The sequence below is a fragment of the Blennius ocellaris genome (assembly GCF_963422515.1).
Source record: "Blennius ocellaris genome assembly, chromosome: 2".
Classification (NCBI taxonomy): Eukaryota; Metazoa; Chordata; class Actinopteri; order Blenniiformes; family Blenniidae; genus Blennius; species Blennius ocellaris.
In genome coordinates this window covers 23,703,607-23,716,517 of record NC_137651.1, presented here as the reverse complement: position 1 = coordinate 23,716,517, position 12,911 = coordinate 23,703,607, and the positions used below count along the sequence as shown (strand labels likewise).

The window sequence follows — 12,911 nt, the reverse complement described above, 5'->3', positions numbered from 1 at the left end:
TGACGCCCGGGCTTTGCGACTAAAGACTTGTTGGAGTCCTGCCGGCACGCGCTGCTTTTAATGAGCAGAATAATTTATAAAGTTGTCACGTGAAAGGGACGGCGTGCCGTCGGATGGCCCCCGTGGCTCCCGGTGAGAGGTGAGCTGCTCTCGCAGGCTGGTTTCCCGCAAGCTTTGATGTGGCAGCGGCCCCGGTTTGGTGAAAGCGACAAAGGTCTTTCATGTTTTCTGTCTGAGCTTCGCTTGGTTTTGTTTTTGCAGTGCCGGTTGGCAGTAGTGTTTTTAAAAAAATATATATATTTAGCCCATTTTTAATTATCTCAGGTTTAAAGAATCGCTGGATAACAAGTTCAGAGGCTCAGCGATTTTGATATCCATTTTAACATTCACACTTTTTGAAATGACACAAGATGTCAGGCTCCCAGCTGGAAAAGCCTTGTAGTGGGAAAAACAAAGAGGCGTGTTTGAGTTGGAAGTCATTATCAGGGGTTCAAAATGTGGCGCTACTGGAGAAACAGCAGGTTGTCCACTCTCTGACAGGAACCACTGGGGCTCCGGCTGGAAAAAAAAACTTGCATTGATGCGTTCAGGCTGAATGTCAGTCTTGCAAAAATCACTTGGGTGCAATAAACATGAACTGGAGGGAGCAGCTTTTGGACCGTTTCTGACGATATTTCACTCACTTCTTTCGCTTTCTCTTTCCTTTCAAGATGAGGAAATGTCCCGTGATGTGGATTTCCAGGAAAACTGAAGCTCAATTCTGAAAAGCCTCATTTATATATTGGAAAAACAAAACTCCAGTTCAACAGTCTGCTTACTAACAGAGATGTGACATGTCAAAGTTACTCATTTTCCCATTGATTTTAAGAAACACGTGCTTTTCGTGAGTGGAAATATGCATTTATTTTTGTTTTAGATTATTCAAGTAATGTTACTTTACTATTTATTTCAGCTTCCTCAGGGTTATTGACTGCAATTGTTTCTATAAGCAGTGTCTTTTTCAAACCAGGCATTAAAAGTTGAATATTTCAGCGACCATTTCAAGTGTGTGTGTGTGTCACTAGGATTTTTTTGCATTTTTACAAGTTGAAATAAATGATTATTTATTGTGTTGATTTCCAAGAAAGTTTGAAACTGTTGTTTGACATCAGCAGCATCTTTATTTACAGAATCTTGTTTAATAGTTATTTTACAAACTTATACTTGTTCTGTATTTTCAATACTTGAGCTGTTACCTTTTCTCTGCCTGGGTGTGGGAGTGTGAGCGTGCACGAGCGTGCACGAGCGTGCATGAGTGTGCACGTGCATGATGGGAGGTTAAACTGCCTTAAACTGGCCCCGGTGTCCATTAGCAGCACTGACAGCTTCGCCAGCACATTCAGTGTCTGCCCTCCGCCTGTAATCAGCCGCCCTCCTCCATCCAGCCCCCGCCCAGCATCACACTATATTGTAAGGTGATTGGAATTGGGCAAGCATGAAATGGAAGTCACGTTAATATTGATCCAAATGTTTAACGGGGTGTTTTACCTCCGGGTGTCCTCGCTGTCTCATTCCAGGTGAGCGGCCTGGTCTCGGAGCCGATTGCCCCGGGTGGAGATCTTTATAGCTTTGTACTGCTGCTGCAGAGGTGGCCCCGTGATGTGGTATTAACCTTCCCCACATTCACAATCAGACATGTTTAAGTGTGACAAACGACATCGGGGGGGGGGCATATACGAAAAATGCAAATATTGACATTTGAATGCAGCTCATCTGTAAATTGAGAATATTTTTAGAAATGGTTTCATGGAGCCTCCTGGTGTTCAGGTGAAGAATTCTTTATTATTTGACTTTTTTGTTTTTCAGAGAGCGAAAAAAAAGTTTATTCCAGGAGTGTCAAACCCGTTTTAGTTCAGGGGCCACGTTATAGCCCAATTTAAGATAAGATAAGATAAGTCTTTAATAATCTCACCAGACAGAGAAATGTACAGTGTCACAGCAGCAGCAAAGCAGAATAGGAGAATAAAATCACACATTGTGCAGGATAGGAGAATGAAAATAAAATAAAATTACACAGTGCACAATTGAATTGCTCAAAATATAGTAAAAGAGAATGAATGAATACAAAAAGAGTTAGGAAAGAGCCAGTAACTTAAGATGTGTGAGTACTATCATGCACACAGTGCATATAAGGGTGGACATGTTATTGCACAGTAAATAAATAAATAAATTATGATTGCACAGAGATAGAATGAATCTTGAGTGAGCCGGGCTGGTAAAATATCACCATAATAACCTTTCAATTGAACGTTTTTCTTCGAGTACAGGGAATGAAAATGTCTCCATTTTCAGGAAACCCAAATAATTACTACTGAATATGATGATTATCTCAACGAAAAGCCAATTAATACTGAGAATTGCGTCAGTAATTTCTCCTATAGCTGTTGCATTATGGGTGTTTTTCCACCTCTACTTTGAGGCGTTGAGGCTCTTTTGATAGCGATGAGGTGCGTCGCTTTCACTGCAGCATCACTGCTATCCATTAGGGAAGGTTTCCACCATGTTCCTGTTTGCCCTGTTTTCCCCGTTTGCCCAAAACGTAGTGCGCCGTGGGATTTGTGAGGAAGGTCTGGCAGTTTTTTCACGTTCTGTCAAGGCTTTCTACGGATGCAATGTGGACGTTTGAAGCATGTTTCTGCCCCAAAGGGCCACCAGAAGTGAAGGTACTCATTGTATCCTGAGACTTTTGCTTGGTGCGTACAAACCTCTGGAGTTCTTTTTCGGTGGCAAAGCTTTTAGAAAGTGTTCTGCCGTTGATTGCTCAGACTGGAATGAAACTCCTCTCCCGGCCCGGCTCCTTCCAAATGGTGCGCGCCGTGGCCGACCCGAAGTAGAAATGCAATGAGTCGGGTCCACAAACCATCACACGCCGGGACAAGCCGCCATTGAACATGATGAAACAGCTACTATACACCGTAGCTTTACCGCGAGAACCGTGACGAAGCGCGGTGCTGTGTGATGAAACGCCAAGCAAACGTGTAACAACCTTGATAGAACGCGCACTGAATGTCACTTCCTGTTTAGCTTCCCGTCCCACTACGGACCGCCTCCAAGTTCTATTATGGCCAATCACGTGCCACGTGTTGTGACGTTCATCCCGTTTTGCTACGGGCTACTGAGTTTCTCATCCACACCGCGGCCGCCGGGGCAAAGTTTTCGACAATTTGAAAATCTGTCACGGCGCCCGCGGCAACCACGACCGGTTAACGTTTACACATCCCGTCCCTCTGCGTCGTCTGACGTCCATCACGTTTTGTCCACGGTGTCCTGAATCGGGTCTGCCCGGGAACATCGTGTAAACGCACCCTAATATAGAGTGGAGCCTCTTGCGGACCTATTTTGTCCCAGGAGCCTCAGGTGTGACACCCGCCGGTTTTATAACCTCTGGCTGCACGGTAGACAGATGCCGCAGGACGCTCGTCCCGAGAGGAAGTGCACGGCACTGTATAAACTCCCTTATATCAAAGTTAGAATGTTTACGTTCACCGGCGCAAAACACACACGAATGACTCGTAGGAAGTATGAACCTGTCATGTTCCCCCCCCCCATCCTTTCCTCGGTGCAGAGGAAATATAAGAGTGAAGAGACGGAGGGCAGAGTTGGTTTGGCCTTCGTGGTAATGCAATCCCATGAGCAGCGCTGCTTCCCTCCATGTGGAATGTGGAGCCTGTGGAGAGCCGGCGTAGGAGGGCAGAAACACATCGGGTCTGGGAAACGGAGCAGATATATTTAAACTACCCCATCAGTTAATGCACAGCGCTCTAAACTCGACTGGTAGTGTAGAAAAGTATGTTTGGGAACATATTGATGCATACGTGACAAAGTCAGATGGAAAAGTTCCTGAAAAACTCCCAAAGTTTATTTTTCTTTGTTTAAGATGAAGTCAGGAAAGATGCGCATCTATAACAATTCAACTTTATGTAATTACCTGAACTCTTTATTAAGCAATGCAACATATTTGGTGACTTTCTAAAATAACAGTTGATAAAGACAGTCACATAAGACGTGATTAAAATGTGTGACAGTTAAAAAACAACATTTCAGCGCTAAACTTTTCACATATTCATATAAACACAAAACATTTTTTTTATCTGTTTGCTTTGGAGAAGTGTCTTTCAGTGCACAAATTCACCTGACTGACACTTTAATAAAAAAAAAATCCGATAAAATATTAACAGTTGTGACACATATTCAATCACACTGCCCATAATATGAATGCCAATGGACAGTGGGCATGTTTACCAACCGGTGTTCCAAATAACACTTTGTAGAGTAACTCTTATGTGTTATAGTCTCCTACATATTTCCAGTCAGAATTAAATCCTATCCAGACTTTTATTTTGGTCAGTTTTGCATTTTTTTTTTCCCCAGCAGATTTGATCGTAAATAAATGGCTCATTTTTTTTTTTTTTACTTTAAAACCTCTCATAAAAACGGTCAAAATAAAAGTAAAAGTTGACCCTTTAAACTCCGTCTTTTGACTTTGAAGTATTTTACCAAGTGCCCCATAAAGGGTTAATGGCTCTTTTACAACATTCTGGCCAGATCTTGCACCCTGAAGATATTTTTTTCTTGTACCATTTCAAAAGACGGTACCTGTGCAAGTCAGCTGAACTTTAAATAAAACATCATGTGGATTCCTTTCTTTTATTGAAATGGGAGACTGTGTGCATGTGCGTGTGCGTGTGTGTGTGTGTGTCGTACATGTGAGACTTACAATAACACATGTTCCCCGGCTCTACTGGGATATAAAACTGAACCGTCACTACCACAAAAGTCTTCATGTTGCATCGTGTGAAACTTGGAGCCGTGGCGAGGCATTTTTTTTTCTGTTTTCTTTTTGTTTATCTATTCCACACTGTATCCTAAAGCCGCAGAAATGTTTTCCAAAGTGGACTCCTTTAGCTGAGAGTATAAAGTGTGTTTGACGCTTTAACTCCTCCCTCACCGCTGACAGGATCTGGCCTCCGCACTTCTCATGACTGTAACTCCTCGGCCGTTTACGACATTGATGAGGAAATTCAGAAGAGTACAAGGAAGCAGAGGACCGGAGCTTTTTTGGCCACATAGCAGTCATTACAGCCGCCTCCAGGGGCTTCTGGAGTCTCTTTGTACCACCGAAAACACGCAGTGATACTGAAGAACTGCCAGATATTCAAAGAGCGGAAGCACCCAGAGCTTGCAAATCTTTCGTCAAACTGATATCTTTAATCTCTACTTTTTCCTTATTTGTAATGTTTTGATTCTCTATTAGTTGAAATTTGATCAGAATACAAGTTAGCAAAGCATAAAGAAGTTTTCTTTTTCCTCAAACAAGTTTTCTTCCAGTATAATCTCTATATTTAAAATAGATAGATAAATCTCTTGAAAGGTTGAATTTCTTCAATTATAATCTCTAAAACAAATGTATTTAAAACAGACGCCATGGCAATTTAAAAAGCCTAATGTTGATTCATATTCCGCTGATTTCCACTAAATATTTTCCCATTATTTACACACTGACTACCAAATACTGTTTTATTAGGAATTAGGTTACGCTAAAGACATATCATGAGGTGTGCAATGAGATTTCAAAGTAGTAGGTAGTACTGTATAAATAACAATGAGTTGAATTGAACTTTATTCAAATGTAAAGTCTTGGAATATGAAACATAATAGCGTGTTGTCAGTTTGTTTCATGAGGTTTTCATACAAATATGTGTTGCGTTGCCCTTCATACATCCAGAGGAGGCCTCAGGGTTCAGGCCTCGGCCGGTGACAGCCGGCAGGTCTTCATCAGCCTCCAGTGAGGTCACGGAAGCCCTGCGATGCACTTTGGCGGGTGTAATTAGTGCACTCCGAGGCAGTTTCCACCCAGTGATTGAACGAGAGGACCCGGGAGACTGTTGATCGGTGGCTTCTCCCGGCGATCGCTTCGGAGCAAAGCGTGAGATAAAACTGCTGTGACGTGGAGACGCCAGAGAACGCAGAGAAAAGCAGCTTTTTTTTTTAAGATGAAAAAGTCATTTGACTGTAATCCTCCAGTAAATCCATTTTATGAATACATTTCACAGTTAAAACTGAACATTTTTGTTACGATATGGGCGTCCGTTAACTCAACAACAGTGCTGGGAGCCTCTGAAAGCGCAACTTTTAAAAAATAAACACAAATAATAATCCCTACTTTGTCGTCTGTCCATGCGAATGTCTGTGTACTCGCTATTGTTAATATTTATTATAGCTTATTGTTCTTTGCATACGTGTGTGCTTCCATTATGGAAACAACCAACAGCTCCCACTGGTGACCCAAAATGAAAACGGCATTGTTTTCAGCTTTTCTACCATTTCGGATGGATGGATGGATGGATGGATGGATGGGTAATGAAACATAGTTTCCTCCTGCTTTCTATAGATTTCTGGACAGAGCTGATCGTTGCTCCACGCCGGCGCCTCTCAACAGATTCCCACTTAACCTCAGAACACATTATCAATGACTTCATTGTTTTCTCAAATCCTTTGGCTCAAGAAGCAGTAGCTTAAAAAAAAAAAAAAAAACCCAGATTCAAACAAAGGAAGTTGAGATGAACCAAGAGAGGGGCGTTCGTGGAGCCGTTTTAAGGAGCCTGGAAGCCTTATGCTGGATTAACTGATGGAGTTTCCCTCCAGGAAGACTCAGAAACCGCCTGGGAGACAGTGGGCGGGGCCTGGACCACTTCCGTGTTCAGTACCATACGTTTTCTTTTCTTTCCCTCCAGAATGTATCCGTTCAGCCGGCCTCTATACCACAGGAAAGAAGATTGGTCCTGTGTCGTATCTGGTTGTATAAGTGCTATAAAAAATCATGAAGAACAAGCAAACTGCCAAGAAAAACCCCAAATCTGGACTCGAACCAAGGGTTCACTCGCTGATTGAGACATTTAATAATAATTTAATAAAGTATTCCATCTGTAATCAATCACACCTCCTCTTCAGATCCATCGACGCAGTCACAAAGTCCTCCGGGCTCCGACTGATGACGCACGTCTCCGCCAGTCCACCGCTTTGTCTCTTGTTCTTCCCCCCCCCCCGTTTATTTTTCGTCCTTCATATGACTTTCAGCGGATGTTCAAAGAGGCGCTCGCTTCCTTCAGCGAAAGCCCGTGGTCAAGTGTGAACACAAGAAGGGCTTTTCTAATGAATCCGCCCGCCCCCGACACGGCGGCACAGCGAGCCGTGTAATGGTGACAAATGGCGACTCGGTTGCAGCACTTTTAATACGACAGTGTCTCCGAGTCAGAGGACCAATCGCTCAGCAGGGGGGGGGGGGGGGGAGAAAAATCCCTTTTCGCGTCGGCATATTCTCTCCTCCGCATCGTAGCTCTTCATTTTTTGCGTTATTTATAACCGTATTACTACTTTTTTTTTTTTTTTCTGCGAGAACTAAACCACATTGTGATTTAAGATTGACTTCAGTCCTGTAATGTTTCCTCACCGGCAGAGTTGATGTCGCTCATTTACATGTCAAACACAAAAAAAAGAAAGCACAGTTTATTTGACTCACTCAACCTTGTCCAGCCTTGCCAATCAGAGTTTTGCCTCATTTGCTCGGAGCGGGATGACGGTTCACAGAGTTACAGTTTTAGGTTTCACTCCACTCCGCTTTGATTTTCTGGCTTTAACATTGAGCAGAATTCTGATGAAAGCACTCCAGATACGACACAGAGCAGGAAGCAGAGTTTTTTTTTTTTTTTTTTTTTTTTTTACCCCTCCTCTTTCTTTTCTTTCCTCGGTAGCAGTGTTGACAACAGTCAAATGTGACCTCTTCAAGACAAGGTGCATGTTCCTCCGGGGAGGCAGGGCCGCCTTACGCTGAGAGGAAACATGTCAGACGTGGTGTCAGCCACCTCCCTTCTCCTTGATGCGTCTTCCTCCTTTAAGATTCACATGAACGTTTTGAGGCGGCGCACGTTTGGGAAAGAGAGAGTCGCTGATTCGAGCTGACGAACGTGCTGTGAGACCTCTTTGTTTTGTTTTTTTCTTTTTCCGGGATGTATGAATGCATGGTTTCCGCTGCAGCCATACCATGAAGTCCTAATTGTTGCTGTCTGTTCAGTCCAACTCTTGTCAAGTCTCCAAAAGCAGAAAACGATAACTCTAATCTAGTCTGAGCTGAAGATTTATCCCCCCCCCTCCCTCCGACTCAGCTGCTGGTCTTTTAAGATGCAGATCGTTGTTTCATTGTTGACCTTGTCTATAAATAAAAGCCGAGACACCTCTGATGTTCAACCGCTCGAGATGTATTCCGCGAGCGAACGTGTACTCTTGACATTCTTTCATATGCTGTGGCGTCTACATTAGTGTGCATCACGCGTCAGGATGGCCTCGCACATCAGTAGTTCATGTATTTTATTGTGTCTGGTGCTTTTTTTCTTTTTTCTTTTCATATAATAAAGTAGATCTTATACCATTTACAATCCTACAAAGATTCAATATGATACTTCAATTGAACTTGATTAGACTATTTATTTGAATTTGTTTCACATTTGCACTGTGAGAGCATGTACACTTCTCACAGTTATGTGTATTAATGTCTTTTAATGTGTGTGCATTAGAACTTGCTTTTCCCCCCATCCACATTCTTTGGAGTTTCCATGATTTATTGTTTTAACTCTTTACTGAACATGGACAATAATTGGATAGTAGCAATTTAAATGTACATGAATTGAGTAAATAGTGTCCAGCTACTTGTGGTAAAGATCGCGCTAAAGAAATTCCTATATATTGAGGATTTGTGTGGAAACATTATTTCTGCAATGGTCTATTATGTAACAGGATGTTCAATCGCTTCTATAGTAACATGATTTTGTCAAACTGAATTGTATAGATTCTCCAATTCTTAAGTTTGGCTACACATTGTTTGGAAAACAAACAAACGACAACTACATTAACTATTAAAAAAATTATCCAGAATGGATTAAGTTGAATAGCCCTTCGACTTTCTTTTACATTTTAAAGCCATAAAAATCCAAAATTTGTGTACATTTGTCATTTTCAGCCAGATGTTTAATACTATAACCCCATGCTCACACTCATTTCCCCATTAAAATAGAATGACTCTCATTTCTACAAAGTTTCTTCAGATCGTAATGTTTCGGGCCTCGTCTGCAGCTCAGCGAGTGGCTCGGTTTGAGCCGGAACACCTGGAACAGCTGCAGAGTTTTGTGGTTTCCTGGACTAATCTGACGCCTCCGGCGAGAAATGACAACATTTGTCTTAATCCCCTGTGCGTTTGTGCCTGCAGGCTCGGAGGAGGACGAGGTGGTGGTGAAGCCTAAGATGGCCTTCCGCAGCCCGACGCTGGCCGGTCCGGCCGTGGAGACGGAGCTGGTCCTGGATGCAGATGACGACACCGTCAGCCTGCTGCAGGAGAAGGAGATGGACAACCTGGGCGGTGAGTCGCCGCATCAGCATGCCGAGGTTCAACGTTTCCCGTGCGTTTAACGTTCACCCCTGCTGCCTCACGGTGGCGCTGAATTTAGTCTGTTTCAACAGCACCAGTATTTCAGAATTAAGATTTATGTCATTTGTGGTATTCAGTATTAATTGTTATTTATAGATCTGTCTTAAGCGGCGCGTTTTAAATGCTCACGTGTTCCGAATTGACTCTGTTGCTTTGGTCTGATTGCTTCAGTTTGACAACTTTCCTCTGGTTCCGTGTGATGAGTGTCCTTCTCTGTTTTGTTTTTGTCTCTCGTCACCTCAGTTCCTTCCTCAGTGTTTATCTCCGCGTGCGAGTCTTCTAACATTAAAACTAACACCGGAAACACTATCAATCCTGTTGTGTCACAACTATTATTATTTTACATAACATGAAGTTTGTCTTATTAAACCAACATGTTGACCTGATTATAATCCCTCAATTGCTGTTTTAACAATCAGACGTTTGGTTCATTGTATGCAGTCGAACTCGTATGTAAAACTTCACTAGATAATGTCAAATTACACAGGGAGCTTTACTAAATCAGCACAAAGAAGTGTTTGGAATTGTGATCCTGGAGATTTCAAGGATAGCTGATGGCACAATTTGACTTTGAAAACTGTGTAAATATTATCAACACAGACAATCAGGCACATTTTTTCCCCATTAAATTTCGCATTATTTCCTGAATATTCTAACTTAATACACCGAATATAATGTATTACACTCCTGATATAATCACGTATACATGTCATCTTCCTATAAGTACAACTGATGCCATAAATATCTCAAATTATATGAATTAAAATGTAATTTTCTTTTGTGTACAGTGTGTTTTAGCACCACTGAACCCAGAAAAGTGACAATAAATCCGCATATATATAGCTGGAAACTATTAAAAGTCGTAGACTTCTTTCACAGTTGCATCTAACAGCTAAACAAAAGTGAAATACATATAATTTTATTTATGTGTGTGCGTGTGTGTTTAAAAGGTAACTTGTTTTTTTGAGTGAAGTGCTTGTTGTTGCCAGATTGTCACCAAACAATCGTTCCTATTCATGAGCCGTCATTCAACGGTTTAATGCCTAAAGGATACTTGGCTTTTTATTAGTGTATTAAGTTACTTCACCCGGGGCAACTGTTGCCAACTCCTAAAAAATATTAACTTTTGTCCAATACAGAAATAATAAAACAGCCAGGGTGTGAAAGTATCAGGGTTTTTTTGGCCACTTTTCAATCACATAAAAGAGGTTAAACTTGTCACATTCTGCATTTCCAGCTTGATTTTAATGGATTTGGGTGTTTTTACGAGATCTCGCCAAAACGACGCCACACTTGAAATTTACAGCATTTCTTTGTTTTATTAATTAGACGATGCTTGAATATAAGATCACTTCGCCTATTAATTCTCTAGAAAGCAACTTCAAAGTCTGAGCACTCAGAATGGTGCTGCATTTAATCGTCAATCGTTTCATTGTCGGTTGTTGTGAAAAGTTGCTTCTTTTCTCTCTAATAATAAGTATTAAGCCTGAAAGTAATACCAGTAAGACCAGGACATTTCTGGACATTTGTTACTGTAAAAATGTGAAATAAATGCTATGTTCAGTTCATAACTGATAATACTAAGATATTCACTTTCTTATTTTGCTCTGCATAAAAAGTAACATTATTATCATTATTTAGAATAAAGAAGTCATGAGTGTTCTCTTTAGAAAACCTGACATTACCCTGAATACCATATACATTTATATACAATATAAAGGTTTTCTGATGAAATATGTTATTTCGTCATCACTAATACATTTTGCATTGTAAGCAACGCTACTTGACTTTAAATGGAGTGTGTGTGCTTTTGTTTTGGTAAAATTTAGTTTTTGAGTGGCTGTTTGCATCTGCAATATTGGTTAGGCCTTTCAAATCCGGGTGAAGGGGTCACGTGTTTGAATCCAGGCCTTTCTGCGTGGAGTTTGCATGTTCTCCCTGCATGTGACCTTAATTAGCGACACTAATTTGTGATATTGGTAATAAGAGTGCGTGAGTTTCTGTCTTTGAACGTATTTTAATAAATTAAACATGTAAAACACTGCAGCCACATTAACGCCTTCGTTCCTTCAGTAGGTTAGTCAGTAGAGTCGTGGATTAGTGTGTGAAGCTCAGGCTGAAGCAGTGAAATCCCCCTCTAAGATCCACCAGATGAATCTGGGAGGGGGAGGAGGAGGAGGAGGAGGAGGAGGAGGAGACTCGCCCCCTCCTCTCCGCCCCTCCAGCCAGCAGGCGAGCAAAACACTCCCTGTCTGTCGGATGAACCTTGCACTGGCCAAGCTGAAGACTCCGGGCCCGAATACAAACACAGTGATTTCTCGCGGGAGAACTAATGACGAAGAATCTGAGATTTATGACGTGAGAGCTGAGGTCACACAACTTTAGAAAAGAACAATTTGTATTTTCACTCGAGTTCAGGGGAGCTTCCCTCAGTGTGCATACCATGATGTCTGTGTGTGTGTGTGGTGTGTATGTGTGTGTACCGTAGCTAATCTCAGGCATGAACAGCCTAATGAGAGATCTGGGACTCGATCCTTGTCAACAACAGCGCTCCTCCTGCCAGCCGCTGGGTCACTGCCTGCTGCTGCCGCTCCTGCCAGAGAGGCGGCGGCGGCGGCGTCCTGCCCTCACGGGCTCAGTTGTGGTTGTGGTTACTGAACCTATGATTAGTTCTTCTACCCAACAAACACTGGGGATGCTGTCTGAGCTTGGCCGGCACAAATGAACCTCTCTATATGCACATATTGTAACCGGAATCCGCTGGAAAGTGCGTCGCGTGCGAGAAGGGAAGAATAGAGGCGAGATCCACAGATCGTTGTCGGTGTCAGAGAGGAGACCGGGACTGTTCTGCTGGCGGACCGGAACCACGCTGGTCCACCCCCACCCCCTCCTAAGTGTGGTCGGGGAGCCACAACCATTTTGTTTTGCCTTAATTTAGCCTTTCTGGATCCATTTTAGCTCCCTAGTCAGAGCTCTGATCTCTGGAGTGCTGACATGTTTATGAAAGAGGGAGAAGCCAAGACAACAAACTGACTGTGTAATCACAGAAGTGAGAGGAAGACGAGACGTGTTATTCAGTCGGGGTTTTTTGTTGTTGGTATATATAAACATGCACTGTGTGTGTGTCCCCAGTGTAACTCAATATAAGGATATTCTCATGATTATTGCTCGTGTGTGAAGGAAACACGCTTCACATGGTTTCCTCTAATAGCTTCAAAAAAAAAGGTATTAATTAAACACTGCAGTGCAGTAATAATATACCCATCTTCTCAGCAGTTCTCCCACCACACTAAGATGAGACTTTTCATCACTTCATTAAAGTGGCCTGTCATTGGAGAAATATTTGCATTTTTATGAAACAAATTGGCCCAAACAAACCGGTTGAGCTTTATCC

General features: G+C 42.3%; 1 protein-coding gene across 1 annotated transcript in view; it reads left to right on the top strand.

Annotated features, from left to right (window-relative positions):
- Positions 1–12,911, top strand: part of LOC308141652 (neurobeachin-like) — a gene marked incomplete at both ends in the record, with an annotated part of 240,698 nt that overhangs the window by 160,163 nt on the left and 67,624 nt on the right. The window contains 1 exon segment of the mRNA XM_080511859.1: positions 9,299–9,448. Within this exon segment, the coding sequence (XP_080367985.1) occupies positions 9,299–9,448 (150 nt within the window).